This window comes from Asterias rubens, chromosome 6 (genome assembly GCF_902459465.1).
Source record: "Asterias rubens chromosome 6, eAstRub1.3, whole genome shotgun sequence".
NCBI classification, from domain to species: Eukaryota; Metazoa; Echinodermata; class Asteroidea; order Forcipulatida; family Asteriidae; genus Asterias; species Asterias rubens.
This window is the reverse complement of record NC_047067.1, coordinates 4,421,107-4,435,313: the sequence shown is the minus strand read 5'-3', so window position 1 is coordinate 4,435,313 and position 14,207 is coordinate 4,421,107. Positions and strand designations below refer to the sequence as shown.

Sequence of the window (14,207 nt, the reverse complement as noted above, 5' to 3'; positions counted from 1 at the left end):
GATAAGCATGCAGGGGTTTGTTTTGTTGCTTTATGCGCGTGTGGACACCACGTTACGGCCAGGCTGCAGGTGACTGAGACCATAAACTATTAGCCACGATTTAAAAAAATAAAAATAAAGGATTGTAAACAGATGCAGAGAGAGAATAGAGAATAATTTTTCTATGGAGATGCACTACTGACTTCTAAATGTTAATTTAAAATCAGGTTTATCCATAGCAAATTTTGGGGGAAAAAAAAACAGGGAGAAATTCGCATAAACAAAAAATCAGCGTTCCCATTTCTTGGACAAGTATTTTTTAACAGGCCTATATCATTTTTAGTGCACTGATATGATCTATACAACCATCATGTTATAAACATGTAACAGCCGTTGTTGCATTAATTGCGTATAACGTGATCGTGTAATTCTCCTTAAAGCCATGGACACTTTCGGTAAACAGTATTGTCCAAGGCCCACACTTAGTGTATCACAACTTATATATAAAATAACAAACCTGTGAAATTTTAGGCTCAATCAGTCATCGGAGTCGGGAGAAAACAAACGGGAAAACCCACCCTTGTTTCGCCGTGTCTTGACATGTGTTTAAAATAAATCCGTAAATCTCGATATCGAGAATTGATATTGTTTTAATGTTTTCTCAAAAAGTAAAGCATTTCATTGAATAATATTTCAAGAGAAGTCTTTCACAAGTTATTTGTAAATCTGTGAACTTTTATTTTGTTTTCTGTTTCGAAAGTGTCCAATGGCTTTAATTAAGAAAAACAACAAAACAAAACAGATCGCCGGTGTCGCATGCAATTATGTCCTCTATGCAATACTATCCGGAGGACAGTATTGCATATGCAATGTCCGCCGGACTGTTTTGAATATGCAATCGTGTCCGCCCGGACACATTTGCATATGCAGTTGTGTCCGCACCCGTGAAAAACCGTCCTTGCAGTAAATTAAACGCCCTTGGTCGACGGAACACGTTTGGCACTTTTTTTTCAAGCTAACTAAGTGCATGTCATGAATAACATGGGAAATGTTCGGCCGTTGGGTATTCGCTGAAATCATGAAATACGTGAATATTCATGCTGCATTACGTAGGTTCAGTGCATGCACGCTCGCTTAGTCCACTGGACGGTTTTTGCATAGCCCCTGACACGATTGCATATGCAAAAGTGTCCGAAGCAGACAGTATTGCATGGCGGACACAATTGCATCTGACACCGGCCATGCCCAAGCTCGCTTTGGTGACAAAAAATAATGTACGTTTACAGTCGAATAAGCCTGAATGAGTGACAAATCTTGTTTGTGTTTAAATAAAGCAGAGTTAAGCTGTCTAGATTATGGATGAATGCTGGTATAAGGAGGGAAAATACAAATTTAGTGGGGAGTAAGTAAACCTGTAAGAATGTATGTGAATGTCATGTTTTCCTTAGCCCCATACATTGGTCAAATCCCCTCGTGGCCAGTGTTCCATAATTTTTACAAATAGAAAATCTAAGAATTTACTTAAAAATGTCATTAAAAGGTTTTTCTTTGTTATGGTAGTAGACTATGTCACCATTATTGTCAAGTTCCATGTGATAGCATTCACTGATTTTATAAGTATAAACCCGCTATAAGCACAGGAAAATCTTGTCTAGTAAAAACAGGTTCATACAACAATACGCTAAGCAGATCTTCTGCTAAACAGCTTTATGGAATTTGGCCCTGAAATTTTTTTGTCTCAGCTTTGTAAGGCCGTTTTGGCAGCTTCAGTAGTAGCTGCGGTTGGATTGATGAAAATCCCCACTTCGCAACATTGTCACTGGGAGTCTGTGACCATAGCTGTAGTCGTAGCCCCCTTCAACCATTGCCCCCCCCCCCCCCAACCGCAGCCGCAGTCAATGTTGATTCAGACACAGACTTGCATTGATTAAAGATGGCTGCTCCATGATATCAATAGTTAATGTCAAACCTTAGATTTATTAAAACAATGACACATTACACTAATTTACTTGCAAGTTGTGATTTAATAAAGTTTTTGTGCAGGGAATAATTTTTACTGCGATTGGGCAACATTTGCATTACGACAAATTTATACTTCACATGTGTTGTGCACACTGATTGTTACATACTAATGTAATAGGAAAATAATTTTTTGAGTAGCAACTGCTGCATGCATTTTAATTTGTGGAGCATTTTGCTTTAGAATTGAAATTGTTCTCTGTGTTGTGTAGGTTTATTTTTAATGTACATAAATAGAGAGTTCTGGCGAAGTGATTGGTCTAAAAAAGTAATTATGTCCAAGTCATCCGAGTGTTGGTTTTAATATTACAGAACTCACCTAAAGGCAGTGGACACTATTGGTAATTGTCCAAGACTAGCCTTCACAGTTGGTGTATTTCAACATATGCATAAAATAACAAACCTGTGAAAATTTTAGCTCAATCGGTCATCGAACTTGCGAGATATGAATGAAAGAAAAAAACACTCTTGTCACACGTAGGTGTGTGCGTTTAGATGGTTGATTTCGAGACCTCAAGTTCTAAATCTGAGGTCTCGAAACCAAATTCGTGGAAAATTACTTCCTTCTCGAAAACTATGGCACTTCAGAGAGGGTGCCGTTTCTCACAGTTTTTAAACTATCAACAGCTCCCCATGATGCTGAGTGAAGAAAGCCATTGGACCGCCACGGTAGCTCAGGGCTGCAAGATAAAGATTAAAGGAATGTTATTGGCCCAAATGACCGTCAGGGCAAGCACTTTAAGCATATTGATACGCTTGATTATGAATAACTAGTTGTTTAGTGCACTACCGGGTGCATGCCGCAACAAAAGATCGGGCACCAAAAATAATGAGTAATTGATGTAGCGTCATTGAACAATTTCTGCAATATTGACAAGTATTGGGGGTATTATTAAAGTGTTACTTTCTCTGTGGTATTACTGAAAATTCCAAAAAGCTAACTTGCCAAAAATTGAAAAGATTTCTGAGGTTTAATGTCCGAAAACTGGTTTTAAAGAGGCTGAGAGACTTTCAAGTATTTGTTTGAGTATAGCGCCCTCTTTGTCACGGATTAGATTATCCCGTCATTTTCTCCTGGAGGACTTGCACAAGTCGGGGTTATTGGGGTCAACAAAAGGAAAGTAAACACGGGTTGTTGTAAAGACTGAGACCGCCATCAGTTGGCACAGAGTAGTACCCCGATCCGTACGATCCGGGCCCGTGTTTGTGTGTGTGTGATCCGTACGTCCTCGATGATTGATTGTAACTCCATGCTAGAGTGTTCTATTTATAAACCTCAATGACATGACCGTGTATTATGCATTTTGTACCTCACACAGTTACATAGTGTAGTACATACTACAAGTACAAGTTACATCTGACTGTGTACAAAAAACATGGGTTTTTATTACCTATCTACGGTAAGTGTATTGACTAATTAGTGGACCACCCGTCCGGCTCTCATTCGAATCTACATCGGTAGGCCTATACATTGTAACTAAAAAAAAAACCTTAGGCCTAACCATATTTAATTGAATAACGTCATTATGTCGATCCTGTATTGTACGCGTATGTGTAGGCATCATGTATGTACATCATGTAGCTGTGGTTCACGTTTGTTTCAGCAGAATCAGAGCATCATGTTTTATACTATTATAGAGCGCTATCTGGCTGAAGTGTAGGCCTAGCCTACATACATCGTGACATTGTTAGCCATTTTGTGTTTAGTGGGGTCATGGTGGGCTGGCTCAAGGAGACTCGAGCTTGGTGACTATTTTGTGCTAGACCATGTCAACACAGTCGTCATATAATATACAGTGTTGTCTCAGTTCATAAAAAATGAATACAAAACAGGGGTTGTGTCGTCATGATCAAAACATTCATGTGGCTGTAAATGCTATGAACTCTCACCCAGTTATGGTTATAATAATAGATAATAACGGAGACATAGGGCGTGCGTGCAGTCACTAGGTGAAAGGTCATAATGTCATGTACAGTATGGCAGCCACAGGCCCGCTTTAATCGCGATGACTTCCTCTCCTTTAGTTGGGACTATGGTTGGGGCAAAGGGCACTGTGATCGTTAGAACTGTTGCAGAAATTGTACAATACATATATAAAAAAAATAGAAAATAAATTAATTTAAAAATAGAAAACAAATATATAGGATGTGAGGCATTGCATGGTGAGGTATCAATATATATAATATAATTAATAATTCTACTACAACCGCGGAGTAGATTGTTCGGGTGTTCGGGAGACTTCTCAGTTCTGAAAAGAACTGTCTAGCTTATTAACAATATCACCTGGGCGGATGGTATTAACGAAATAGGCTGAGTTACAGAAAATAAGTATAAATCAATGTAATTGGAATCCGTTATTATGATCCATTCGTTAGTTGTTCAATTAATTGTTCCATTTGGAATTCCGTAAAGTCTAAAAAGACCATTCTGAGTTGACATCATGATGTATTATTTACTAGATTTTACTTACACATTCAAGTCAAACAACATTAAAGTATCAAAGTTCAATGGGATAGTATAACAGTTAAACTGCCCGGTGATATTTTTGTTTGGATTTTGGGCACCTTTGTTAACAAAAAAGCTATGATTACTCTTGTGGTGTTTATTATTCTCGTGTAGACTCAGAGGACAGCTATCAATGATACAATAATATTCAACACTTCCAGATAAAAGATCATGCATTAGGTTACTTCAAGAAAGGGATCTTAACGGAGAGAAACAAAAAAACAGCAAAAAAAAAATTTGTTGAGCCAACGTTGTGAAAAATCACACACACAGAACCAACAATTTGATTTGCCGTTGTGCTACCACGATCTCAACCAGTGGAGATATAAAGGCATCGGTACATCAAGTAGGCCCTAATTATACGAAGTATACAAGAGTTGAAGGTATATTATAGGCCAATACAGACAGATAGATAGACAGGTTGTTTTTACATTGTTAGACATTAACAGTAAAAACAATAATTTGTTTTAAAACTTTGTATCGATAAATGACAATTGGTAATTAATGGTAGTTTTGTGTTCTGTGCATTTTTAACCACTTTTGGGGTTTTAAAAACTAGTTCGCGGCTTTTAGAAGTTCATCTCGTTACACACACACACACACCCACACCCACATAGCCTATAGCCAAAGTCGGTCAACACTGTTTCAAATCATACTGTCTTTCAGAGCCTACTTTTTACCAAGTCAACGTTTAGTCCAAAGTGTTTTACGCAGTTCATAAGTTGTGGAAAACAACCAACAATATTATGTTTTTAACCACCCGAGCTAAGAGTAGATACATTTAAAAGATTGAAATCGTAAACTTGCAATTTAACATATCTTAGGCACGATGTTAAATTCAAGATTTAATTGAAAGTCGAACACATCCAAAGTCGAAACCGTTTCAAATAGTTATTTCATTCAGAACCACTTTTTTTACTAATTGAATTTTTTTTGGTCCAAAGTGTATTATGCATCGTTCATGACAATATAATTTTTATCCTGTTTTGTTCACATCAGCGGTCTCCAAGAATATACATTTAAAATAGTTCAGCTTGTAAACTTGGACCAGGGACTATTTAGACATAGCATGGCGGTGACCATAGAAGACTACCGGCGTGCTGAGGCAGACCTTATTGTTACTGCTCGCTTACAACGCCATCTTGAACAAGAAAATCCCTCAAAGAAAGCAAAATCAGAAGACGTAGATCTTCAAGAAAAGGGTGGCTCTGAGACGGCAAGTTACCATTCTGATGACTCGGCCGAAGACAGTAACAAAAGTTTTACTTATAATGGTAAGTCACAAATATAAACATTCACATTAATCAGGAACAGACAACAAAGCATTGAATAACTGATGAAAGGGTTGTGATGTGTGAGGTCATGCTGCCTCCATCTTGGTCATGTTCCTCGTATCGAAAAACGAAAATGAATGCTAATAATATTTTTGCAAATAGGAACCAGACTATTTTATTCTTCCAGCCTCGGTTTGGTAACATTGATACAACGGAGAAATTCACGATGGCTGCACCATGGTAAAGGTCTATTGGTGTGACACCCTGTGCAAGGCCCATGTAAAAGTTTACATTTTCCTCGTAGAGGTGCCCCATAACACTGACCAGTGATAAATTGATGTGCCCCTATAAAAGCGAAGGTCAAGGCCTGTAAGGTACATGCATGAAAACGGTTCACACATCGGTGTATTGTCGAACCAAAATAGTGAAACAAATATTGATAAAGATAAAATCAGATACAGAAATTGCTTTTACGCCCTTTTAGTACAGTTATATCTTCGAGAAGATAAAGAAAATTAATCATAAATGCCTCAAAAAAGATCAGATCGTGGAGTGCGTTTTGGCGACCCCAACAGAAGCATTGGTCATCGGTTGAGCGTTTTCGTGTGTTCGGTTGATCACGGTAACCGACTTGGGGAATCGGTTGTGCATTGGTTGGGGTCGCCAAAACGCACTCATGACTGCACGAACTTTGTAGCAGACACATGGGTGTAAAAGGCACTGGACACAATTGGTAATTACTCAAAATAATTGTTAGCATAAAAAATTACTTGGTAACAAGCAATGGAGAGCTGTTTACATCGCGGGAAACGACTCCCTCTGATAACGTAGTTTTCGAGAAAGAATGAATTTTCCACTAAAATATTATTTGAATTTGATTTCGAGACCTCTGAAATCAAGCATCTGACAGCACACAACTTCGTGTGACAAGGGTGTTTTTCTTCCGATATTATCTCGCACTTTCGACGACCAACTGAGTTCAAATTTTCAGTGGTTTGTTATTTTTATGCATGTGTTGAGATACACCAACTGAGAAGACTGGTCTTTGACAAATTATCAACAGTGTCCAGCCCTAACCTAAACAATAATTTAGGTTTCATTTTGTAAAGTCACACCATTGAATTATCCTGTTTTGGTCACGTTATAACAAAGTTGTCAGGCATGAGAAAACAAGATTATAATTTTGTAAAAAAAAAAAAACCAGTCCCAAAACATTACTTCTGAAAACCAAAACGTTTTTAGAGAAGATTCGCTGCCAGGATTCGAGACAAGTTGATTTTGAAATGTACCATTTCGACACACAATATATTATATTATATTGTTTTCAGAGATAATTCGATGTCAGATTTGCGGTGACAAAGCGTCAGGAATGCATTATGGCGTTTATTCTTGCGAGGGATGTAAGGTAAGTTCTAAAAAGTGATTATTATTTTTGCCTAACCGTTGTCATAACCCAAGTACAGTATCCAATAATATCAGCAAACAGAAGCTAGACTACCAAGTTCAGGTGTTTCCTTTCAGCCTAGGTTTGATTATACCATTGCTTTTTATAAAAACAAACCAAAATCAAAATCAAGATGGCTACAATTATTTCCTCTTAGTTTTTGATAGACGGAATCATTCTTTGGAATATCAGTTTTAATAATAAATGTCATATTGCAAAGAACGGGAAAGGGAAAAGAGGTAGACAGAGAAGAAGATGGAGAGATGACATCAAGGTATAAATATGCAGAAACAACATGGACCAGAACTGCAAGAAATAGAATGGCATTTACACGAGGAGGACTACATCTTAATCCAGTTGAACACACCTATGATGATGATCATCATCATCATTGCAATTCCGTGTACGATGGATTCATGCAACAAAATTCATAATTTCAACTGTTTATTGTTGTAGGGATTTTACCGGCGGACCCAGCGTATGAAGTTGAAGTACAAACCTTGCCCGTATTGGGAAAGTAAACCTTGCGATATTAACATCAAATCTCGTAATAAATGTCAGTACTGCCGATTCCAGAAATGTGTATCTCTTGGCATGTCTACTGGAGGTGAGTTTATTTACCATGAATCGAATAGAATCGATAGTCAGTTTCGATAATTAATACTTGACTCTCATTATCAATTAAAATGATGATCAATATTATCAATGATTGAACGTTATTATCAATCATGATTATCGAACTTTTATATTGCCCCACGTGAGGAAGAATCTCTACAACAATTCAAATACCAGGGTGCGCTTAGATTCGAGAAGAGTTTCTTACTTACATTTTGTTTGCGGATAGGAACGAACATATTATTTTTTGTTTATTTTATTTATTTGTTTTAATTCTTCGGACAAAGCAATAAAACAAGCATAGGCCGCCCAGGGAAGAGCAAAAGTAAAAAAAAAAAACTGTCATAAAAAAAGATGTGTCCCTCGGCCATCCCAATCTTACCCATGTGTTATGTCTGATTGGAAATGGCACACAACCGATTGCATTGATTGTTTTCCCTTTTTTTTCGTGGAGAAAATTTTAGCTTGTTTGTGACTTTTGACAAAACTGAATCATGGTATCCTGGAACTTATAAAATGCTTTAAAATGATTTAATACCTTTAAATAACGCACTGGTATGTTATTTTCCGGCTACAATTATAATAAGATTCCATTTAAATTATTTTAAATGACAGACACTTATACCTCTTAAGATTTCTTTCCAGTCTTAGTATTGAAGAAATTTGAAGACATTAAAGTCACCTGGAAATATATATATTTTTTCTTTCAAACATAAGAGTATATGCTTACGAACAATAAAACAACTTTTTTTAGTAATTGTTTGTCACGATTAAATGTTTAAAAAATATATAAAGTTGTTTGGGGGGCTGACTCCGCCTACCCCTTTTGTGACGTCAATCGAGGCAGACTTTGCCTGCAATGCGTATAGTAAACACACGTGCAAAGTACATGTACGTCCAAGTCGTGAGTTGGTACATTTCAAAAAGTGTTTTTCTGCATTCAGCAGCAATACACCTGGTCGGCATTTTTTTTGAAATGTACAAACTCACGATTTGGTCCGTACATGTACTTTGCAAGTGTGTTTACTCTACGCATTACAGGCAAAGTCTGCCTCGATTGACGTCACGAACAGCGCCCTCTCGGGTCGGGGTCTACTCTTAAATTTGTAAATAACATGTTAGAACTGATTTTTTAAAACCTTAGCTAACTGTTTATTCACATTCCACTCATCAAAACACATATATTAGTGACAAAAGCTTTATTTTGAAAAAATACCACTTCCTGGTGACTTTAACTAATCGATGTTTTTTTGTTCCCAAAGCCGTCCGCATGGGTCGAGTCCCCCGCGCCGAAAAGGAAAAACTTATTCACGATCTGGAACTAATTAAAGACAACTCTCTGCTCTCCGAGACTGATGAAGAGCGCCATCATCGGCAATTTGTGGACAGAATTTATGAGAGCTACGCTGGAATTTTCGAGTGCGAGAAATCCACGGAGGAAGTTGAAGGTTTTCGGAAGTATGTTCATCAGGTATGGTGCACTTTAAGCTTCGTTCAAAACCTTTGCTCAACGCATGTCAATTTTTTATATATATTTTTTTTATGCAAGTTCGCCCAAAACAAGGCTAAAAGCCACTCTAGGTAAAGGGCTACAAGGAAGAAAACATAGAAATGTACAAACCCAGAGGAGCTGAAGGTAGGAATTGATATTCCTCTCTAAAGATTGCTTAGCAATGTGTATCGACTGTCTCCATGGTCTTTATAGACATGTTTTGTCGGCTCAATATAGATACAGTAGTGTGATTTCCGGACACTTATTAGACATCTTTAAAGACCCTTTCACTAAACACTTCAAGGGTCTATGTACTTTTTGTAGGACAAAAAAACCAGTGTCCACAGATTTACATTAAACTTACAAATTAAAGATTATGATAGTAGAAAGCTTCCCTAAAAATATTACTTGAGGTGCTGTAGTTTTTGAGAAATGAGTAAAATAATGTCATGAACATAATTTTCGTCTCAGTGATTATGAGACGAAAATTATAAGCATGTAAAAACGTATTTACATGACATTCTTTTACTAGTTTTTCAAAAACTACAACACCTAAGCAACTAATATTTTAAGGTACGCTCTCTACTAACATTATCTTCAATCCGTGTAAGTTTGATGTAAATCTGTGGACATTGTGTTTTTGTGTTACAAAAAGTACCCCCAAATAAGCCATCTCGTCCACACAATGCACACAAGCTGGTGTCATAGTGTCCCGAGACATTTTTGTGACGGCCGCCGGCTTAATATACAGATAAACTGGTAACAAAAACTACTGAGTTTAAGTGGATCTGTAGTTACAATTTGCTATGGTGTAAAAGTTTAATTTTTTTTCTTCACATAAACAAAAAGTGTTTTTGATTGTTGTAAGAGAATTACCGATCGAGTATCTTGCCCTTTAAAAGCAATTTCGAGTTTGCTGACAAAAGGAATCAAGTTTGTATTAAGATGTGTTGAGTGTTTAAGCCATAAATATTTCTCAAGACAATTTGCAACGGTTTCAGAAGTTCTGAATAAGTCTTCAGACAAACAAAATGTTGTCTTTGTAAGACAATTTTACTGATTGCGTGCCCTATACCCTTTAATATTATAAACTTCGATTTTGTGATTGCCTTTTAAGGACATGGATGTGACATTCCCAACGGGTGTTGTCTTCACCGTCAAACCACTCGGCATCTCGGAGGAGCAGCTCAACGGTAAACCCAGAGAGCTGACCAACCCTTTCCATATCAGCCGGCACATCTCATGCGCATCTGAAATCGGTATCCACAAGACGGCCATCTTCCTGAAGAAGATTTCCGACTTCCGAGCCCTGGGGGCCAACGATCAGCTGATCCTCTTCAAGGAATCTTGCTTTGAAATTGCACTGATGAGCAATGCTGAGAGGTTCATGCACTTTAAGTAGTGTTTTTTTAAATAACAGAAGTTTTGGTCCGTTAGTTTTTCTCCTGTGGTTTTGCTTTGCTCCGGTAGTTTTGCTACGGTATTAAAGCGTTAAGGTACTTTTTGTACGACACGAAACACAAATTTCCACAGATTTACATTAAATTTACACGGTTAAAAAGATAATGATCGCAGAAAACTTCCCTTTAAATATTACTTTCTGAGAGGCTGTAGTTTAGATTTGAGTAAAACAATTTCACGAAAATAATGTTCGTCTCAGTCCGACGGACATTATTTTGTAGGATGTACAACGGATTTACGCGACTCTCCTGAGTACATTGCTTCGTGATGGGCACATTTTTATTTTGCAAAATCTTGAGAGACTAATGAAGCAGGTAAAAAATGATCACAGGTAAATTATATTATATACATCTTCATTCACGGTTAGTAGGGATTCGTGTCATGGCAACAAACTTGATTTTCAAAAGGTATCAAACCCTTAAAAATAAATTTTGCAAACTATATATTTATGGAGGTAGCAAACATTTTTGATATGGTTCTCAGAAAAAGTGTAAAACAACACAAGGAAATAATTTATGTATAATCAAATTAATTGACTCAAATAGTATTTTTTGAAAGACCTGTTACCGATGACATTGCTAACTAAATAGCCAACCAGCTGCTTCAGGCAGGTTTACAATTATTACACTGCATTATAAACAATAATCAACTAGAATGAGGATGGCAATGTGCACATTTTGTAAAACTATTTTTCTCTGCAAAACTTCCCTAGCTGAATTTGCTGCATTATCAGTGCAAAATGTACACCTCAAAGTAATAATAAAAACCTCAAAGGAAATGATACGGAATGCTGACGTATACTTTAATGCAGTGTACACTATTGGTAATTGTCAAAGACTAGCCTTCACAGTTGGTGTATCTCAACATATGCATAAAATAACAAACCTGTGAAAATTTGAGCTCAATCGGTCATCGAACTTGCGAGATAATAATAAAAGAAAAAAAACACCCTTGTCACACGAAGTTGTGTGCGTTTAGATGGTTGATTTCGAGACCTCAAGTTCTAAATCTGAGGTCTCGAAATCAAATTCGTGGAAAACTACTTCTTTCTCGAAAACTACTCCACTTCAGAGGGAGCCGTTTCTCACAATGTTTTATACTATCATCCTCTCCCCATTAATCGTTACCAAGTGAGGTTTTATGCTAATAATTATTTTGAGTAATTACCAATAGTGTCCACTGCCTTGAATTATTTTCTATAGGTACTACCAAGGGGTGCTACATTTCCCAGAGGATAATACCTTCGTCCATGAGCACAGAATGGAGGTAATTCTATCCAGGATGGATATCCAACGACCCAAGATCAAGTACTTCGTTAAACTTAACACATTGAAACTCAACGGACGAGAAAAGGCTCTCTTTACAATGCTTATACTTGCTGCACCAGGTGAGATCCCCTGTAACGTCTTGGTTTTTAATTAAGCCAAACATACAATGATAATACGTATAATGTTTTGCTCAAAGAAAACTGTGCCTAGTGGGGGAAAAAAACAGACTTTGAAACAAGTCAGTGTTTCTTGTCCGATGGAGATACCAAAATAGTTTATCTTAGCATGTTATGTGGTAGTGTAACCTACGCATTAGTATCAATATAGTGCGCCGTATAAATACCGCTTGAAACGAAGCTGCCTACAGAATTACAGTCTCATAGTAACTCACTCTTTGAGATGTTATTTGAAATGTAGACCTCAGATCAATAAAACGGACTACGAAATATTGGCATCACCAAGACTCTGTAGTTTGAAATCTGTACGATCCTGTGTAGTAGCTTGAATGGTTTAAAGTTAGCCTACCTGTGGGTCGACTTCACGAAGATAGTCTTAACGTAGGAATATACCTAAGACTCTTTATGAGTTATTAAGGTAACCTAAGGTAGGACGAGTAAACTTGTCCTAACTCGAGATGAGACTAGTTTTAAACACCTTTTGGAAATCCACCGGGAAGATCAAACGGGAGAAGTGATTGATGTTAGACATCCTTGTTGATCACAAAAATGAGACACATACTGTTGTGCTTAAAATAAATAATAATTATTTTGCAGATGTATACTTCAAAATAGGGACACAAGTGTTTGACTCTAGGAAGAACTAGGCTTAAATATGTTCTGTTTGAACAATTGAGACTACAAAGAAACAAATAATCAAAAAGATGATACACAAAGAAACACAGCAACGAAAAGATGAAGTCATTTCTTTGAAACTGTGTAGAGTAAGGTCCTTCCAAGTAACCTAATTTTTACAACCAAACGATAATGCCTTTCTCGAATAACACTACTGTACTTTCTTTCCATCTCATGCTGTTACAGACCGAGAAGATTTGGAGAACAAGACAGCTGTGGAATTATTCCAGAACCAGTTAGTCACCGCTTTTGCCAAGGAGCTAGCCAAGAACCACCCAAACAAGAAGAACTTGTTAGCGAATACCATTAATCTGCTTACACTACTTCGTGACGTCATGCCAGAACAGATCAGTAAACTGAACGCAATCATCAAAATGTTTGACGGAAAGTTACCGGTACAGCCAAGTCCACTAATGAAAGAAGTGTATCGTCTCACGTGAGGGCGGGCTTCCTGTTTTGTATAGATTATTAAAGTTGCTACTAATAACGATTTTCAAAGGGATTATCGGTTTTTAGAACCGTGTCTATAGGTTTCCCTATTAACCGTTTCCTTTGTGTTTCGGAATGGGGGCAAAGTTATATTCATAAAGTAGTGTTCCAACTGCCAGCACGCTATATTTTGCAAGCATAAGTGTTATGTCAAACTAAAGGCATCATTTATATCGCATCGGTGTACTTATTGCCACCTGAGCCTTGTGTCACCCCGTTGCTTAAATGCACTGGACACTATTGGTAATTTCTCAAAATAATTGGTAGCATAGATCTTACTTGGTAACGAGGATGTTGATATTATAAACCACTGTGAAAAAAACGACTCCTTCTGAAGTAACGTAGTTTTTGAGAGAGAAGTAATTTCTCACTTAAATATTTGAATTGAATTCGACACCTCAGCCGAGGTCTCGAATTCAAAGCATCTGAAAGCACACAACTTGTGCGACAATGGTGTTTTTTTTTCTTTTTCAATTATTAGAAGTCTCGCAACTTCGACGACCAGTTGCGTTCAACTTTTCACAAATTTATTATCTAGTTGAGATGCACCAAGTGAGATGACTAGTCTTTGACAATTTATTACCAAATGTTGTGTACAGTGCCTTTAGGTGAGTGCTCTCTGTGTTATGTGCACTAACAGCTCATTTCCGGACTTGGAGAAAAAGAGACAGAGTTAAATTTCTTATTTATTGAGTTAATAAGTGTCATGACCGGGATTGGAATCCACACCCGATGACTTTGTCATCAGAACCCCGAGTCCAGTGCACCAGATCTCTGGTCCGCGGCATATCAAGCTACCAATTGTGTAC

At 37.3% G+C, this 14,207-nt stretch overlaps 1 protein-coding gene across 1 annotated transcript; it reads left to right on the top strand.

The window, feature by feature from the left end:
• Positions 1-3,150: 3,150 nt before the first annotated feature.
• LOC117291865 (peroxisome proliferator-activated receptor delta-like) lies at positions 3,151-13,693 on the top strand. Its single transcript, XM_033773805.1, has 8 exons — positions 3,151-3,398; positions 5,504-5,778; positions 7,107-7,183; positions 7,679-7,829; positions 9,100-9,308; positions 10,447-10,712; positions 11,993-12,177; positions 13,096-13,693. Exons 2-8 carry the CDS (start codon positions 5,574-5,576, stop codon positions 13,347-13,349), a joined length of 1,347 nt encoding a protein of 448 aa, XP_033629696.1. The 5' UTR covers positions 3,151-3,398; positions 5,504-5,573; the 3' UTR covers positions 13,350-13,693.
• The last annotated feature ends 514 nt before the right edge of the window (positions 13,694-14,207 follow it).